The sequence below is a fragment of the Felis catus genome, chromosome F2, assembly GCF_018350175.1.
Source record: "Felis catus isolate Fca126 chromosome F2, F.catus_Fca126_mat1.0, whole genome shotgun sequence".
In the NCBI taxonomy this organism is placed as follows: Eukaryota; Metazoa; Chordata; class Mammalia; order Carnivora; family Felidae; genus Felis; species Felis catus.
Window position 1 is genome coordinate 20,317,501 of NC_058385.1, and position 19,168 is coordinate 20,336,668.

General features: G+C 41.3%; 1 protein-coding gene and 1 long non-coding RNA gene across 11 annotated transcripts in view; one reads left to right on the forward strand and one right to left on the reverse strand.

The window, feature by feature from the left end:
* The window catches only part of LOC123383025, a 29,292-nt gene extending 18,876 nt beyond the window's left edge, over window positions 1-10,416 (forward strand). The window contains exon 2 of the long non-coding RNA XR_006592214.1: window positions 8,938-10,416. This is a non-coding gene — a long non-coding RNA (uncharacterized LOC123383025). The remainder of the gene's footprint in view (window positions 1-8,937) is intronic.
* NCOA2 (nuclear receptor coactivator 2) overlaps window positions 5,343-19,168 on the reverse strand; it is a 290,646-nt gene continuing 276,820 nt past the window's right edge. For 9 of the 10 annotated variants that reach the window (XM_045049590.1, XM_045049589.1, XM_023248770.2 and 6 more), the window contains 4 exons: window positions 18,956-19,133; window positions 18,044-18,242; window positions 15,039-15,128; window positions 5,343-9,231 (listed from right to left, as the gene is read on the reverse strand). In XM_045049590.1, the coding sequence (XP_044905525.1) occupies window positions 9,220-9,231; window positions 15,039-15,128; window positions 18,044-18,242; window positions 18,956-19,133 (479 nt within the window). In that variant the 3' untranslated portion in view covers window positions 5,343-9,219. The remainder of the gene's footprint in view (window positions 9,232-15,038; window positions 15,129-18,043; window positions 18,243-18,955; window positions 19,134-19,168) is intronic. The other variant, XM_023248769.2, reaches the window with a different exon arrangement.

A 19,168-nucleotide genomic window follows, 5' to 3' on the forward strand; every position in this document is an offset into this window, starting at 1 on the left:
GGACTCAGTTGATTAGTTGGGCTCTTTGGGGCTCCCGATAACAGGGATTCAGGATGATGTTTGTTTTTATGTGTCTGTGTCAACTCAGATCCTGTGTCAGTAATCCTCCAGTGTCTTTTTGTGCCCCTTCTACTAGTGTATAGTCACCTGCAGCTCCTTTAGAGAAAGACGGGGGAATTGTCACATATATGTACTTGCCATAGTAGTTCAGAGTTCCTAAGGACTTGGCCGTTTCTTCAGTCAATGTGTTTGGATTTCAAAGTTAGTTCAGGTCTGAGAATGGAACAAGGGACCATGAAATTTTATTGAAGAGACTGCATTCAGGCTACTGCTTCTCCATTCTTTCCTTTGAGATTATAGATCTTTAGCTCTTGACAGGGAAGAGTGGGCTGCCTGTGCAAGCCCAGAAGGTTCACGTGGCTTTGAAATCAGCAGCAACCATCTGTGTATCTCTACCCACGTTTCAGGGTCCCAGGTTTTCCCAACCAGGGCCCGGTCTGTTGCATAACAAACCTGCCTTAGCTTAAATCTTTTAATTATGTATTCTTTAGTCTGACACTCAGCTGTCTGCTCCTCCACTGCAGGAGAGAAGAACCTCCTTGGGTGCTGCCACAGAGGCCCTGTGGTCTCATATTTAGTGTTAATTACTCCTTAACAGCCCTCAGCCTCACTGTCCCTCTGCAGAGCATCAACCCAAGGTGGCAGTAATCAGCCTTCTCCTATCTTTGCAGGCGTTCTCCTGCCTCACATCTTTCAAATGTCCTGCATCATCCTACCTGCTATAGAGTTCCCTTTCACATTTTCCTAGGCCCCTGCCAGTGAAATCTTAGGCAACTGAGCCATCACCTTGTGCCAAGGACTATCTGTGTGATACTTATTGACCAAGATGACATCCTCTTCTACTGGCCTCGAGTGAGCCAGGCCCAAATTCCCATCTTACTATCTGCTTTCTTGGTTCATTTGTGTTGGTCTGGACACCTCCCCCATCCTCCACCGGCAAGAATCGGTTGCCAAGATGGGATTAGATGTGGCAACATGCTTGTGAGGGAAAGCAGGGGGGAGTCCAGGGCAGGCTAGAAGAGCTACCTGACTGGGAAGGAAGGTTAGGTGAAAGCCTTGGAGTGCAATGCCATTCTAATAAAGTTTGGCAAGACTGATGTAGAATCCTTGAGGCAAAGCTGCTCATTGGAGCAGTCCCAGCTCCCAAGAGTGGGCCTATCTTATTCCTGCTGCACTCCACCATTGGCTGGGAGTTGTCTTTGGGAAGTATGCAGCAAGTTGGGCCCTCAGGTCACCACATTGCCCTGGATGACCGAGGGCTGTTGCGGTCTCTGTGTCCTTCAAAGTATGGTGATCCTTGGCTATGCACTCATGTTTTAATGGGAGGCACTAAAAAATGTTTGGAAGCTCAGAGTTTGTGGGCAGGGTTGTCAACTGTGGTCTTCACTATAAGGTGACACTGGATTTTTCATGGGGAAACCACATATGTTAGTACCTGTAGGTTTTTCCTTTGTGGCTGCCAGATTCCCTTGTGAAGACACACAAGCAACCAGACTGGAGAGAGTGTTGAAGCTAATTTGGTGAAGAGGGATTAACATTCTAACTGTAGATCTCACTTAATATTGTTTTCCTTATAATACCATCCTCCTGACCCTTCTGTTAAACTTTTCTGAAGAATATAACTTCATTCTTCTGTCCAGGTTGGGGAGGTTGTTTGCTTGAAGCAGAGAAGCATATCTGCCAGCTTCTCATGCCCACATCCAGAGGCACCTGCTAATTCCTGAGCCTCTGAGTTTTGTGGTGAAACTTTGCTTGCTTTTTGGCATTACTCGTGGCTAGCTTAGCATTCAGCTTTCTTAGGTCTACTGAATGAGTTGTCACTCTTCTAAGTGCTTTCAGCTTCTAAAACCTTGGTTGCTGTTGTTTTGCCTGCTATCATCCTTGTCCCTGTGGGTTTATGCCTTTGTAGAAAGGTCTGTAGTGTTTTAGTGGGATTTTTTTAGAGGCACCTGATGTGAAGTCATGGGTTCAATCCTCCACTTTTAATTGGTCTCTTCAATAGCCTATTAACTGGTTTCCTACAGGGTTTTCTTCATACAGTAGCTAGTCTATTAAGAACAGATTAGGGGCACCTGGGTGGCTCAGTCGGTTAAGCGTCCAACTTTGGCGCAGGTCATGATCTCACAGCTCGTGAGTTCGAGCCCCGCATCAGGCTCTGTGCTGACAGCCCAGAGCCTGGAGCCTGCTTTGGATTCTGTGTCTCCCTCTCTCTCTCTGCCCCTCCCCCGCTCACGTTCTGTCTCTCTCAAAAATAAAAATAAACATTAAAACAAAATAGATTAGATCATGTTATTCCCTTGCTGAAAACCCTTCAATGGTTTCCCATTACACTTAGAATAATATACAAATTCCTTGCCTTGTCCTATAAGACCTTATATGATCTGGACCCTGGCTACTTCTCAGGCCTTATATCCTACTGCTCGGACCCCTCAGTTAGTTATCCTCTCCAGCCACACTGGCCTTCTGGCTATCCTTTGGACACCAAAGCTGGTTTCTGTCTCAGAACCTTTGCATTTGCTGTTTGTTCTACTGGAATGAATGTTCTTCCCTGGATTACTTGCCATGCTTCATCTCTTTCTAAAAAAAAATTTTTTTTTTTTTAATTTTTGAAGGAGAGAGAGAGACAGAGCATGAGTGGGGGAGGAGCAGAGAGAGAGGGAGACACAGAATCCAAAGCAGGCTCCAGGCTCTATGCTGTCAGCACAGAGCCTGATGCGGGGCTTGAACCCACGAACCGTGAGATCATGACCTGAGCTGAAGTTGGACGCTCAACCGACTGAGCCACCCAGGTGCCCCATTCCTCACTTTCCAATCTCTGACCAAATGATTAAAGGGTCAATTTGTCAAAAGGATATATAGCTGTTACATATATATGTGTGTGTGTGTGTGTGTGTGTGTGTGTGCGCACGCGCGCGCGCGCACGCGTGCAACATTGCAAAAGGTAAAAAGCAAAGGTGATGTAATTAAAGGAAGAAAGAGACAAATGTACATCTTTCTCTTACTGACAGAAAACTAGATAAAAAAAATTAGGAACTACCCACAGGCTGTTTCAACATGGTTGAAAGCAAAAGGAAGAATGAAGACCTAGGATGCAGAACGAATCCAGTTTTAACATGCCTATATTAATAGCAAAGGAAACAAGGCAAGGAAGAATATGAGAGGAATTGGGTCATTATATGATAATTAAAAGGGTCAGTTCATCTATGAGCAATGTACATGCTCCTAAAAACACCACTTTTGGCTACAATGAGGAAAACGTGACAGAAGAGGAGAGAGAAAAACCCAGAGCCATACTGGAAGTTTTAATTGATATGATAAGTAGACAAAATGTGTAGGATGCTGCTAAAAGCAGTGAACAGGAAAAATTTGTAACCTTGAAATAAATGTATTCGTACAGAATAAAGGTTGAAAATTATTCAATTATCAATTTGTTAGAAAAGAAAAACACTAAAAAATGCAACAAAGTAGGAAAGAAGAAAAAGGTTTGAATGTGGCAGTAAGTGGTCTAATACAGAGGACATCTCGAAGGATGCTCTGAATTTAAGAGAACTTTCTGAGCAGTTTGCCAAATCCAAACTTTGGTATGGCTTTGGTGATGAGTGCTATCCAAAATTCAAAGATAACACCAATCTCCTCAAACTGGAACATTTACTTTGTATGCCAAAGGATTCATATTCCCACTTAAAGTCCATTGGAAGTATTTGACTTTTTTTTTTTTTCCAAATGGATGGAGGAAAGAAGGTATCTCATTCAGTTTATTACTAATGATGTTGAACATCTTTTAACATTTAGTAGACATTATCTGTTCGTATTCTTTTCCCATTTCCTAATTCTTTTTCTCATTTATTTTTATAAACTTTTGTTAAGGTTTATTTATTTTGAGAAAGTGGAGTGTGGCAGGGGCACAGAGAGAGAGAGGGAGAGAGAGAATCCCAAGCAGGCTCCATGCTGTCAGTGCAGAACCTGAGGCAGGGCTTGATCCTGGGACCCTGGCATCGTGATCTGAGCTGAAATCAGACACACAACCGACTGAGTCACCCAAGCGCTCACTTCTGTGTCTCTCAAATACAAGTTTATAGTTTTCAATTCACAAAGTTTTTTCACATTTTGTGTTAGCTGTAATCCTATTTTATAAGCATTGTATTATGCTTATTGTAAATGGGATTTGAAAAAAATGACTTTTGGTGTGGACAGAAGGTATTGATTTTTGTCTAAGTCTAGCCATCTGACTGAGCTTTTTTTATTCATTCCATTCCAAGAGCCAGTTCATTCATTTGGGTTTTCTGTACAGGTGGTCAAATTGACTGAAAATCTCTTATCTTTTCTATTCCAGTAGTAATATTTTACTTGGCAGCACTGGTAATGGGGGTTCCTTGTTTTGTTTTGATTTTAACTAATACCTTTAATATTTAATCAGTAAGTAAGATGTGTCAGTGGGATTGCATCAGATAACCTTAAAATAACTTGAGGACATTTACTTTTCCTAGAGGTTTTATTTTTCCTTGAGGTTTTCTCATGAAAGGGGGCTGAAATTTATCCTGTGTAAATTTATCATAAAGCATCTACTATAGTTAATCATGATTTTTCCTTCCTTTAATATAGTTTTTTTTTCTCTTTTCTCTCTCTCTCTCTCAAAGATTTTATTTTTTTAAGTAATCTCTACACATAATGTGGAACTTGAACTCCCAACCCCAATATCATCAAAAGCCACATGCTCTACTGACTGAGCCAGCCAGGCACCCCAGCATTGATAGAATTTCCTATTCATTCATCTTGTTTTTGTATCTTTTAAAAATACAATTCCAGATTATATTTACTAGTATTTCATGTAGTTTATAACTTGGGTTTTAGGAATTATACTTGTATCATTTATCAACTATTAACAAAACAATCGATTAAAACGATCATGAATATTCTGATGTGATGTATAACCTGAATAACCAGTCAGAAGTCCATATTGTTCTCATGTTTTTTGGGAAAATGAGGGAAGGGAGGTGGAACACTCTGGTGAGAAGAGTAGTGACATCACTTGGGATTCTGCAGACTTATGTTCAGCCTGTATTTGCCATTAAGTTGTTAGATAACCAAGACGTAACCTCCCTTGGCTTCAAACTGAAAATCTGTGAAACGGGCCAGTGGGAGAACCAAATGTTAAAGTGCTAGAAATAGTGTCAACTATTGTATGAATGTAAGGAAGCATTAAATTCCAAGTCAGATATTTTAAAAATTAAGAGCAATTACGAATGGAGATAGAATATATAAACACATTAAAATCTCCCAAGCCATGTAAAACCCGAAGGCATTAAAATTTATTAAATGATGCAATAACAACAGAATTCTTTATTTACAATAGCATTATTTAACATCAAATAAGCAAATAGCATCAGCAAAGCAATATTAACTTGCATAAATGTATTTAAAATTTCTCTGAATATATCTACCTTTGCATAAACTGCTCACACTAGAAATACAAACATCAATGCAGGTGAACAAAGTGATGTTCAGAGTCAACTCCATTTTGAAAATAAATCACAACCTGAAACACTGTAAGCTTTCTCCTGAAGAACCATAGTTAATATATTGCTTAATTTTACCCTTGTATAATCTTTTCATATACACACATCTCAGATGCAACTTCATGAGGAACTGTACAAATAAAACCCACAAATGACAAAGGAACAAAAATGACAGTTAAATGTTTGAAGAAATGTATCATCATCACTATTCAACAACATAAAGGTTAAGTGATGATGCACTTATTCAAAAATTGTACACAATTCACTATACAAATATAATACATTGGACAGCTATGTAGGAATATACAAGACTTAAAAACAGATCTAAGGCATTATGCTAGATTTTAGCATTTTGAGGTTCTTGCACATAGCTTTTACCTGTAGTAAGAAACTTAAAAGATTTTGTTTTCCTCTATAAAGAAACACCAGGGAGAAAATTCTAATTAAAATCGAAGCCACTACAGTAATTTTCTTTTGTGCAGAGAATGCTTTGCTCTTAGGCAGCATACTACCATACAAATACTAGAAAATTTTAAATTCACACCAACAATTAATGGCTTAAGTTGCATTTCAAAATTGATTGTGTATCTTTGGGTTCTGCAAGTGGATCTGTGCCACCCATTTCATGTGTTAAGCCCATATGAACTCCATTTTTAAACACAGATTAAAAATTGCATTATATAAACTGCAAAAACATTGCTTTCAGTTATTACAGGCCGTAAGAGATACACGTGGGAGGGGCATTTTTAGTCTTTGAGTCAAACGAATTCATTGTAGTAAAACAGCTCACTTCACTTTTTAAACTTAGCACATTACATGAACACTTAAATGAGTTTTACAACCAAGTTAATGTATGTATACTTTTCACATTATGTGTTTTTCACATTTAGTAATATAAGTAAAACACTGATTATTTGTTCTATTAAAACAAAACCAAGTACTCAGTCTGACAAATTTATTGTTTACAGCATGAGAAATACTGATAATGAAGGGGACTGATTTGGCTTTTGCTTCTACAGTGATCAATATGATCAGAGGATTCCTTCACTGACTTTTCTCTTTTCAGTTAGATGTAAAGCAAAATCCATTATACCTGGTCTGAGCCATCAGAGAATTTATAATCTCTCTTCCTTCAAAACAGTAATGATCGTGAATTATTCTAAATTATCGGTAGCAGAGGTTTGCAGATTTGTCTGAATTGGGATTGACATTAAGACACAGTGGGCAGATGGATAAACAATCAAAGATACACTGATATTCTGGGGACAGTGTTTTAGTGAAAAGGGACTTGAAACAAAGCCAGTTTAAACTCCATTTCTCTTCTGTGCTGTGTGAAGATAAAGTCATTCCAATTCACATATTTCTAAAAAATCAACTTAAAACCGGTCACAGTAAACTGGGTAATGTGAGCCTCGTCACACCGATGAGGTCACGGAGTTTCGGGCCAACATCTGCTCATTTTTTCCATCACGACTGGGCAACCCAGTGGTTCGGTTGAGAAAAGTAGAGCATTTCGAGGGGGACACGTGAACTGGTGGCCGCTGAGAAGTGCTGTTCCTGGCCACCTCCCTGTAGCGAGCGATACCCCTCTCAAGTGGGAAAAAAGTATCGAAATGCAAATTTCCAGAAAAATTTCTTTAGTATGGAGCAACACTTTCAGACTGTCTACTTAACCAGTTATCTTTGGGCTATATCTCTTTCTATACTCCATAATTTGCACATATAGAGAGAGATATAAATATAAATAGGGGTAGTTTGTACATTTTTCACCCTGCCACAAATAAACAAAACAAATTTCAAGGAAAAACCTCTCTGTTCCTAAAAAGCCTGGCTAATGAGATATAAAATGCTTTGCTTTTTAGACATCAAAAAGACATCATTCTGAAATTTAGGTAAGAAAGTACGTGTTTTAGGGGTTGGGGAGAAATAGCTCAAAAAAGGTCATCAGTTTCTTGGTATTGCAGTTGTCTGAAACTGATGCCAATTAATAAAAGATTATTCCCCTACCAGAGTGGGCAAGAAAAACAACCATAAAAGTGGCCTGCTTAGTAACATGTAGTCTTTCTAAGGTTCATTAAGAAAGAATATAAACATATAAAAATCAAGAATTGGTTCCTACAGCGGCTGCATATCATATAGATTAGATAAATGATTTATGAGCAGAATCACAAGGTTTAGAAAATAAAAAGTCTTAAGTCTACAAATTAGGTCTAATCAAGGCATTGATATCCTTTACAAAACACCTTTAGGAGACATTGCTATGAAGATATCTAATTTAATACTGAAGTACCTCATTTTTGAGTCAATTCCACAATATGTATACCTCACAAAAATTATACAATTAAAACACTTAAGTTCTCAACTTAAATTATTGCTTGTTTACATATAAATTGGATTTTATGTACCTTACAAAACTTCGGCTTCATCAGCACTGCTAGAAAACAAAATAAAAAACACATGGCGGAGGTTAAATCTGTTGTGATATCTGCTGTCAATTTTAAACACACGGTTACTTTCTCCCGTTCTTGTAGGCCAGTGTTGCTGGGGAACAGAATAAACATGCTTTTTCAAAGCAGGTATCCTTAGTTGGATTGTATCAAGTCCTAACTTGGCTCCTCTCCTTGCCAGTAAATGCTTTTTTTCTGAAATTTAATAGTTAGCAATTGACAGTGGCTGGCAAAACATTTAAGGAAATAAAGGGCTTACCTGGTTTCTGTTGCGTTTAAATTAAAAAAAAAAAAAAAAACCAAAAAAAACGAAAGTAGGGAAGGCTGACAGGGGAAGGAAGAATCAGGATTGGATGGAGAAGACGCTAATCAAAGCTGTCTTATCAATCTAAAGGGAACTTAGTTTGGAAATGAACAATATTTCTTCTTGATTCACAATTTAGGTGGAATAGTTTGATTTTGACAAAGAAAAAAGGAAAAAAGCACTTGTTAATATCAACAGCCCTCTCACAGGCTCCTTTTCCTCTGTTCGGTAATGGACACTCTTCTCAACATGGTCTCTAGAGCTTCTACAAAGATACAACTATGACTTTACTGGTCTTCACTTCTTGGGTGTCTCTGTACATACAGCGCTGTCCGTGGTGTCTGCTCTGCTTTTATCCCAAATGCAGGCTTTAGGTTAAAACACCTTTTAGTGTGTGTATTTTTTTTTTTTTTTAACTCTTTTCTTTCCCGAGATGAAATCTTAATCTTTTGCACTAGACTGATTAGCCAGGGAAAACAAAGCAAGAAACCAGTGTCTGGAACCAAACAGGAACAGAACAAGAGCATGGTTGTTTTCCTTAAATACATACATTTAAATACATTCAATCTGACATGGGTATGAAATTTGCCTGTCAACATTTACTTTGCAGGAGAGATCTAAGTTGCACTAAGGTGAATGCAGTGAACAGACTGAGCAACTGTCTGGACGCGAGCTTCAGACTGTCAAGAGAAGAGGCGGCTCCTCCTGCAACAGCCAGGTGGACTCCACCCCGGGAGCCAGGGCCCCGGCCCGTCTGCTGACCTGGCTCTGGCAGAACTGGCTGGCAGGTCGATTGGGTCAAAACAGATAGACACAGCTCTCCAGGCCGGTAAGTGTTTTGAGCAAGTGAGCCCTGTCAGCTGAAGAGAGAAGCAACCAGCTACCTTCAGTGTCAGCAGTATTTCTGCAGGAAAACAGAGAAAATTGTGAAGTACCTCTGAATTTTTTATAACACCATCATAAAGCTCATCACAGAATCATCAATGTACTTGGCCATTTTTAAATAGTGTCGTTCCCGAAGGCTCTGTCTGGCTGAATTACACTTGATTTTGAGGCAGACAGGCAGGAGGCCCTGTTCCTCGCTGAGCACACTCCTCCCTTAAGGCCAGCAGATCCTCCGTGCCACTTTGAAGGACGAGAGCCTTCAGTGGATGACTGCTGCTCTCTCACCAATGACGTCCTACACCAATGTCCTCGCCCACCGTCTCAAACGACGTTGCAGAGATACCTCATTGCTGAGCTGCCCTGGCTTTCTGACAATATCCGATTCAGAAGCGGCCACCACTTCCTCAATCCTTCCTCAAAATCATCCAGTACAAACCGACTTTCAACAAAACGTCCCTCTTGACTTTCTCTTACAGAGATACTCCCAGGGTTCCGTGGGGTGTTTTCCTGGCTTCAGGGAGCTGAATAAACCAGGGTTTTGGATCTACGGATATTCTCGCCAGTTTCCGGTTGCTATGCCATGATGGTTTCAATGAGGGCTGTAGTGAGCAAGAATCATGTGAGGTGTCTGACTGGTTGGTGCATGTCTGTCAGTGCTTTTCTTTGGTTATTGACTATGTTTTTGACTATGTTCCACCCCCCCCCCCCAAAAGGTTTCATCCATGTAGCAAATATTAATTATCCACTCTGTGCCAGGTGCTGGGGCTATAACCAAAACAGTGTATTTCTGGTCACCGCCATCAAAACATCAAGTGGGCCAGGAAGACAAATAACAACATGGTCCGAATTATGTGAGAGGAAATACTGGGTGCTGTGAGGACACATAACAACTGTTTCTGGGATTTAGATATGAAGGCATAGCTAGCACATCAGGGCCATTAAAGATTATCTAGTAAGATCAGAGAGTAAGCCCAAAATAATCAATTTCACCACACTACCCTGCAAAGACCGACTGGGGGAAACCGCTGCCAGATCATGAATTCTAGAGGGCAAAGGTGGGATTACATTCCTGGTCTGGAGCACAATTCTCCCAAGCTTAAAACATTAGTTTAGGAGAATCCCTCTGATTGTATTTCCTCTTAGAGAAGAACAGTTAATGTACTTTTCTCTTTGATATAAAGCCGAATTATATATTTATTTCCAATTTGTGTCACATGATTTCATATGGAAATACTCCACAGCTCTAAAATATGAAAAAAATCCTTCGATTTTCCAGTTAGTCTAGAAAAACAAATTCTACTGAGAAGTATTAATGTCCTTAGCAACTTGAAGGCAGTATTCTTTAACATGAATGGATTATCAGTAAGCAGCTATCACCCAGGAGCAGTGTACTGAAAGAGAATGTTGAGCGTGCCGTGGATATCTAAAGTGACACTGGTTGGCTTGGCATCCGGCTGTGTCACTTCAGGGGTGGAGAGTCACTTAATCTTTCTGTCCCTAATACTTCCTAGGGCTGCTGTGAGGACTAAACAAAATCATGTACACGAGGTATTTAAATAGTTCTGGGAACATAAAAAGTACTCGGTGAATGTCATCACCACTATCCTTATCATCACTGCCTGGAAGCTGGTCCTAGTTAGTGATCGATTTCCATAACACCAGTAAATACAAGTAATTATAGCTACACTTTATACAAGAGCCATGCAGCTGACCAGTAAACTCAGTTTTGATATGTTTAAACATATGTAAAACATAGAGGCATGCTAGAAGTCCTTGTAAAAAGAAGAATCTTTTGGTTGTGTAAAATCACCGCCCCTCTCTACATAGCATTTTGGTAAATCCACAGTTGTATATGCTAGCTCTGCTTAAAGCAAGGTACAATTTTAATCTCCATTTCAAGATAAGTGGAACACCAATTCGATTAGTAATGAAACACTGGTTTCCTTTTTAAAGATTCTTTTCATATCCTGCTTTTTTTTCTTTTTTAATGTTTATTTTTGAGAGAGAGAGACCGAGTGAGCAAACATGAGCAAGAGACGGACAGAAAGAGAGGAGACACAGAATCCAAAGCGGGCTCCAGGCTCCGAGCTGTCAGCACAGAGCCTAACGTGGGACTCGAACTCACGAACCGTGAGATCATGACCTAAGCTGAAGTCGGACACTCAACTGATTCAGCCACCGAGGCGCCCCAAACCACTGGTTTCTAGCTCAACAAATAGAACAGGTTACCAATATAAATTCTGAAAAGTTCCTTGATTCACAACAGCAGCAGAGAATATTAATTACAGAAACACAAGGACAGAGATGACTGGATCCCTCTCTTTGCCCATAATCAGTAGAATGATGACAAGTGCAGTGATTTCCAGTTATTACTCATGGATCAGAAGGGATATACTGTACATACTACTTTCTGAAGGAAACAAGAGTGTCTGACAGACTGTCCTCTGGCCTTAATATTCAGCATGAACAAAGTATAGATGGGAAGCCAGATTCAAGAGGGGGTCTGGGGAGAAACAAAGAAAGTGGGAGGGGCATAAATGGTCCAGACTAGATGACTACAGGGAGAGAGTTCTCACCAGAGATCCTGAAGAGTACTTTTGATAGCGAGAACATCCTATATTTACTGAAAGTGCTTTTGTGACCTTGATGCTAATCTTTCCATTTGAGTTTTGGCGGGCACCCATCAGGGGCCTAGATGTGCGTGAAGGTGGTTCTACTGGCCCACCTTGCCTGCAGCTTTACCTCTCCACTTTGCCCAGGCCCCACTCTGCGGATTAGTCCTTCCAGCTTGAAGGCCCCTGCCTCTCTCTGGTGTTCCTCACAGCGGTCTTCCTCTTTGTGATATGTGCCCCCACACGCTAGCTGTGCGAGCTTGGGCAAATTCCCTCATCCTCTGAGACTCCATCTCCTCATCCGTAAGTGTTGATGAGGCCTAAATATCTCTGATGGGCCCAGTATGGTTCCTGTATACTAGAGACCAAAGGTACATTCCCTTTCCTCACTTCAGAGGTTTTTCCCCTCCTGAGATTTAGTATCCTAATGCCTGAAGCCGAGGACGCTCTTCAATATGTAGCCAAATCTTTACCGTCTGTCCCACAGTGTGGTGTATTTCTTTGCCCTTCAGGCTCTATAAAAAACCAGAAGGGAATGGCAGCCAAATTTGTTTCTTCTGGGGCTTCTCCAGTGTTACTTTCATAAAACCTTTAGAGAAACGTCCCAGGAGCTCCATGTCCCCTCTGGGAAAGTGGGCGGCAGAATACAGGGGCTAGTAATGCACGCATGGGGGGTGAGCCTTGTCTCAGCTTCCTTCCTGGTATTGCAGGATCTTGGGCAACTCATCAAGCCCTCAAAACAGTAGTTCTACCATATGGTTATGATTGGTTTAAATCAACTAATCTAAATAAAGCTCTCAGCAGATAATCAGGCTTGCAGTGAATGCTCCATACCTGTTGGTTTTTTCTGGAATTAAAAAAAAAGATTAGGGGCCATCCAAGTGTTCTGCTGTATAGTACACAAGTCTGTCTTCTGTAATAGGGCAGCAGAAGGATATAAGGCAAGTCAAACTGGGGGGCAGGAGTGGAAGACGGGGCTGCTGGCCTGGGCCAGGCAGGGCATCTGAGCACCTGGCCCTATAAACTGGCTCTCCCAGGTGCTTGCTTTGTGTCCCTGTCCTAGGCTGGCACACAGTCACACTGAAGGTGGAGGAAGGGAGGTCAGATCCTGTCATGGTGGGTTCAGGGAGGGAAATGCAGTCCTGACCCCCAAATGCATTTTTCCTCCCACAGAGCTATGATGTGCTGAAAGGTTAAACTCTCTGGCACTTTTGGGTTAACGTGGGCTGTCCTTTAGCAGAAGCCTAATTATCACTAATGTCATCATTCCTCTGGGAAGTGCGTCCCAGGTTTTAAGCTTCTACTTCTTGCACATAAGCCATCACTGATTTATTGTGGTCACTCTGTAGAGGTGCAGTGCGGTAGGGGAGGCTGGGCTGGCAGGAGAAAGGTGCCACCCCCCTAAGGGGTTTCAAACTTCAATCAATGGCACATTTAGAGTCTGCACACATAGTCAACATGGAATATACTCTATTTTTCGTTTGGCTTACTGTAGCGACGTTAACCATTTAGATGAGCTCTGCATCTGGGTAAATATATCATCTGTAGGATTCCTACCCAGGGGCGTCTCTACCATGTGTGGCTGTGGTTCTTTAAACAAGAAAAACCACAAAGAGAAAATTCACACACCGTGTATTTAAAGTCTGGAGCTATACCTTTTTTTTTTCTTAATTTAAAAGTTTTTTTAAAAGTTTATTTATTTATTTTGAGAGAGACAGAGTGGGAGAGTGAGATCCCAAGCAGGGCTTGAACCCACGAATTGTGAGATCAATGACCTAAGCCACAACCAAGAGTCAGAAGCTTAACTGACTGAGCCACCTAGGAGCCCCATTTTTATTTTTTTATTAAAATTAATTTTTTTAATGTTTTTATTTTTGAGAGAGAGAGAGAGAGAGAAAGAGAGAGAGGGACAGTGAGAGCAGCGGAGGGGCAGAGAGAGACGGAGACAGAATCTGAAGCGGGCTCCTGGCTCCGAGCTATCAGCGCAGAGCCCGACATGGGGCTTGAACTCACAGGCTGTGAGATCATGACCTGAGCTGAAGCTGGATGCCCAACCGACTGAGCCACCCAGGCGCACCCCCCCATTTTAATTTTTTTTAAAGTGATCTCTATACCCAATGTGGGGCTCAGACTCATGACTCAGAAATTGAGTTAGATGCTCTACCAACTGAGCCCAGCCAGGCACTGCTGCATCTATTCCTTTTTAAACTTAGATATTAACAAAACCAATCAAGATCCACTTTTCTGTAGGAAACTGAACACCGATCCTCTATTTTCTCCATTGAGAGAGAATTTTTAACTTAAAAATAAACTCAACCTGGGGCACCTGGGTGGCTTAGTCAGTTGAGCGTTCGACTTCAGCTCAGGTCATGATCTCACGGCTTGTGAGTTTGAGCCCCACGTCGGGCTCTGTGCTGACGCCTCAGAGCCTGGAGCCTCTTCAGATTCTGTGTCTTTTTCTCTCTGCCCCTCCCCTGCTCACACTGTCTCTGTCTCCCAAAAATAAACACTTAAAAAAAAAAAAAGGAAACTCATCTATTATTGCTAAGGATTATATCCCTTACCTTGAGAGGGCCCTACAGGCCCATTTACTATGTGCTAAGCTGCTCACAGAGCCTTCCTGTTAACATATCAGCTGCTAGACACACAATTCAGTTGAGTTCCAAGAATGGATTATTCTTTTTCAAGATTTGATTGAACATGGTACTATCACTCTTCTTAGAACAAGGGTTGGAGGTAATATGCAAATAATATATAAGACTGTTGCTTAAACAAAGTGAAATATAGACAAACTCTTAACAGGAATAAACACAGACTTAATTAAGGGATAGGGAATAATTGTAAGTTAGCTCCTCTTTATCCTCCTGAAAATCTAACATTATGATTCAGAAAAAGTAAAAATAAATCAAAGTTTGCCTTAACATGACTAATACATTGCTACTTTTTTGGCTTTGCTATGATAATATCATTCCAGGGCAAAATTAGTGTTCTTAATTCATACGCCACCATCAGCTCAGTTAAAATGAGCTTAAAGAAATAACTATTCACAGAAAAACTATTGAATGTCAGATGAAATTAGAAGATATTTTTAAAAATCACAAGCGTTACAACTGTCTTCGATCTATTGGCTGACAGTGAGTCTGCCAGTTTTGCTCTATAAAATATCCATGTTCACCTTACTACCCTGTTCACAGATTTCTTTGCCGTTTCTTACCCGTGATGCGTCTCCCTCCTGCTTAATCATATCCATTCCAGGCAGCTGGTTTGGGAAAAGGTTGCCTCCCCTCAGAGCAGGGTCATTAACCTGAGGGCACAAGACAGGACAGCGGCTCCACTCAGTGGGATGTCCAAAAGTGTTGTAGGGAACAACCAACCGACCTTCCTCCTCGTCTTTGTTCTTAGGAGTAGAATTACGGGGAAAGGTGGCTTTGTAAAAGCAGTCCCATCCCTAGACCTACTCTCCCATGTATAGATCTGGTGGGAGGTGGGGGAGTTGGGAGGAACAGGGAAATAAATACTTACACTAACTGCCTTCAAAATTAAATTTTATTGGCATTTTGTATAGAAGTTTGACAGTCTCGATCATACTTGAAACACTTTCATGCCTTAACATGTTCACCTTTTCGGATGATTCAAATTAGACCAGTGACTCATATTTGGGACTTCGGAGCCATCTGAGAAGCTCCTAATACCTCTGTTACTTAGGCAAGTTATTGATTAGCAAGAGCAAGTCTGAGTACCCAACAGTGCTGAACTTTGTGCCTCTTAAGTGAATTATTCATCAGCACTCATACAATTCTTTCACAAATTACAAAGTAAAGAAACAAATGCAAATACTGTACAGGACTGGTTTTATCAGAAGAAACACGCTGCAGTTGTGTTTTTTAGGTTTCCAAATTAATCCTAATATTCAAAAGGTTTAAATCTATGTAAAAGTTTCTTTGCCAAAGCAATCTGGATTACTAAAAATGTACCAATTTGGGGCACCTGGGTGGCTCAGTCAGTTAAGCATCTGACTTCAGCTCAGGTCATGATCTCATGGTTCGTGAATTCAAGCCCCGCATCAGGCTCTGTGCTGATAGCTTTGAGCCTGGAGCCTCCTTCGGATTCTGTGTCTCTCTCTCTCTCTCTCTCTCTCTCTCTATGCCCTTCCCTCATTTACGTGCGTGCGTGCACGCGCTCTCTCTCCCTCCCTCAAAAATAAAACGGCATGACTTCCAGGTAGGTTGACTATGACCCATGGTAGAGTAGACCATCTGGGTGGCCCTTGCTTTGTACAGTCTTCCTAGAAAGCAAATCAGGAGCCACTAGTGCCCCTTTCTGTAGAAAATTCAAAATCAACACCATGTTTCCTCCATCGAAAAGATAAAACTCTTTTTTTTTTTTGAAAGACAGATGGAAACAGAATCCCAAGCAGGTGCAGGCTTGAACTCACAAACTGTGAGATCATGATCTGAGCTGAAATCCAGGGTTGGATGCTTAACCGACTGAGCCACCCGAGTGCCCCAAGAATCTATCTTTAGTTATGTCTAATTTACCCAAGTAAGCCACCATTGATGGTTTAGTCACCATCAATTCAACTACAGAAAGGCGAATTATTATTACCCACACAGAGCTTTCTTAAATTGCAAAGGGCTTTAAATTTCCTTATGCACTACTCTGCATTTTTATTAACATCTTCTCATAGAATGAAACAGAGGTGCTGTAAATAAATTTACTAAAATTTCCTCACAAGTTGTGGTGCACCAACATCAGATGAAATAGACTAATCCAACCTTCAGTCTTTCACCACTCTCACAATTATGATCTGACTGAATGCACAGTCCTGTCAGTGACTTACTAAGTCATTTAACCTGCCCATGCCTCGATTTCTCTACAGATGAAATAAGACTCAGGGTCTTTGCCACGTTGATACTTTGCGTGAACTACTGAGGCAGTAGAATGCGAAGCATTTTGTGCCCTTTAAACATAAGTTCTTCTGGGGCACCTGGGTGGCTTGGTCGGTTAAGCGTCCGACTTCGGCTCAGGTCATGATCTCACGAGCTGTGAGTTCAAGCCCCGCGTCGGGCTCTGTGCTGACAGCTCAGAGCCTGGAGCCTGTTTCAGATTCTGTGTCTCCCTCTCTCTGACCCTCCCCCGTTCATGCTCTGTCTCTGTCTCAAAAATAAACGTTTAAAAAAAAATTAAAAAAACTTAAGTTCTTCTGTAAACACAATTTAAAAAATTTTAACTAACACCTTTATCTGTGGATAAATTCTGAATTTCTGAATCCCAGATTCTGAATCCTAGGCTGGCCACCCGAGATATCAATGCTTTGAGTCTCTCTGCCACCAAGTGAAGCTGGTGTACACTTAGGGATAGCAGAATCACTAGTCTTATTCAGAAATACAGCCTTAAGCAGAATTGTTTAAAAAACACTGACCAGGAGGGCACCTGGGTGGCTGCGACATCGGCTCGGGTCATGATCTCAGGGTTTGGGAGTTCAGGCCCTGGGTAGACTCTGTGCTGACAGCTCAGAGCCTGGATCCTGCTTCAGATTCTGTCTCTCTCTCTCTCTCTCTCTCTGCCCCTTCCCCCCACTCGTGCTCGGTCTCTCCCTCTCAAAAATAAACATTAAAAAAAAAAATTAAAAAAAAATTGACCCGAAAAACATGGCACTCACACCCCAGAGATGATAAAGAATAGTTTTTGGATGATCAGTGTCAGTCTCCCTGCACGAGTGAAGTATCCTTTAAAGCTAACTGGCCGGGGGCGGCGGGAGGGGGTGGGATGGGAGGTGGTGGTGGAAATACAGCTAATTGGATGGCAAGCAGTTAGTTTGGCCTTTGCGATTCGTCTGGTTTTTCATTCAGAAGAAAATCAGTTCTTGAACTATAAATCCAAAATAAAGCTACTTAAGAAGTACATTTACCATTCCATTTTTAGAGATTCATTTTAGATATTGCTAAGTTCCTCAAATAAGAAAATACTTAAATGACAAGACAGTTAAGAAATATTTTAAAAGATCCTTGAGCAGTCAGGAATCCTTTCATGTTTATTTTGTCATTAACAAGTATTTCTGTTAGTGGCACTAACACAGGTGAAAGTAAGGTGAGAAAACACTGATCAAAATACATGTGGGAGTTGATGGCAGATGTTAAGTACATGGAAAGATACACTGAATGCGGAAATAGACAAAAAGTTATCAGAAGACAATGGGCTGCTCCTCAGGGTGCTCACCTGCTCGGGACCCATGGAGGACAGCCCCGACGTAGGCACGGAGGTCACTGAGGTCATGCTGATCTGTCCTGTCATCTGGTTCATGTTGCTCATCCCACCTGTGTTGGTCGCCATGGATACATTGATGTTCATATTGTTATTGTACATGCTGGTGTTTGCTTGTTGCCCAAAGTGTGGTGGGGACTGTTGTGAAAACATGCTAGAACATAAGGAAAAGATTAAAATGTCAAGAGTTGTAGGGCAAAAAGGTGGGGAGTTTTGAGCACTTGTTTCTCACGTATTTAGTTGAGGATGAGTAAGTATAGGCTGAAAGACCCCAGGGTGGGACAGCCAGCAGGGGTGAGGTCAGAGATGGTGGAGGAAGTGCTCAATGAGGCTGCAGGGGCGACCACAGTCCTCTCCTAACATCACTGTGAAGGTCTAGAGGTGTATCTTTCTCTTTCCTATCTGCACCAAACAAGCTTTTTATTTGTTTGCTTTTACTACATGTACTGATAAAGGATGCCTTCTAGAGCACTGCCTTCCATAGCAGTTTCGGTCTTAAACTGGTGGGGTGGTACCTTCTCAGGGGAGTTCCTTTTACTCCCAAGGAAGAGATATGCTAAACTTTTGTATTCTGGTAACTTCTGCCTACTTAGTAACTTTCCTACTTGGTAGTTTACTTGATATTGCTTGCTTGAGAAAAAAAAATTAAGAAATATACAGAAAAGATGGGGCACCTGGCAGGCTCAGTCAGTAGAACATGTGACTCTTGATCTCAGGGTCATGAGTTCAAGTCCCATTGTTGAACATAGAGCTTACTCAATTAAAAAAAAAAAAAGAGAGAGAAAAAAATACAGAAAAGAGGCAGGCGGTCTACAGAAAAATTCCCTGGTGATCACTTACTTAAAAAGACACAGAAACACGGCATACCTGTTTCCACCCATATTCCCTTGCGCCCACCCATTCATGTCAGAGGAGGCCTGGTAGGCTGGATTAGCCTGAGACTGCTGCATCATGGGGCTCTGGGTATGTGCCATTCTGGGTGACATCAGAGGGCTCTGGGGTGTTGTGGCCCCAGTAAAGCCTGGATCAGGTTGCTGACTTATTCCTTAAAAAAACAAAACAGAAATCCAAAGGAGACTG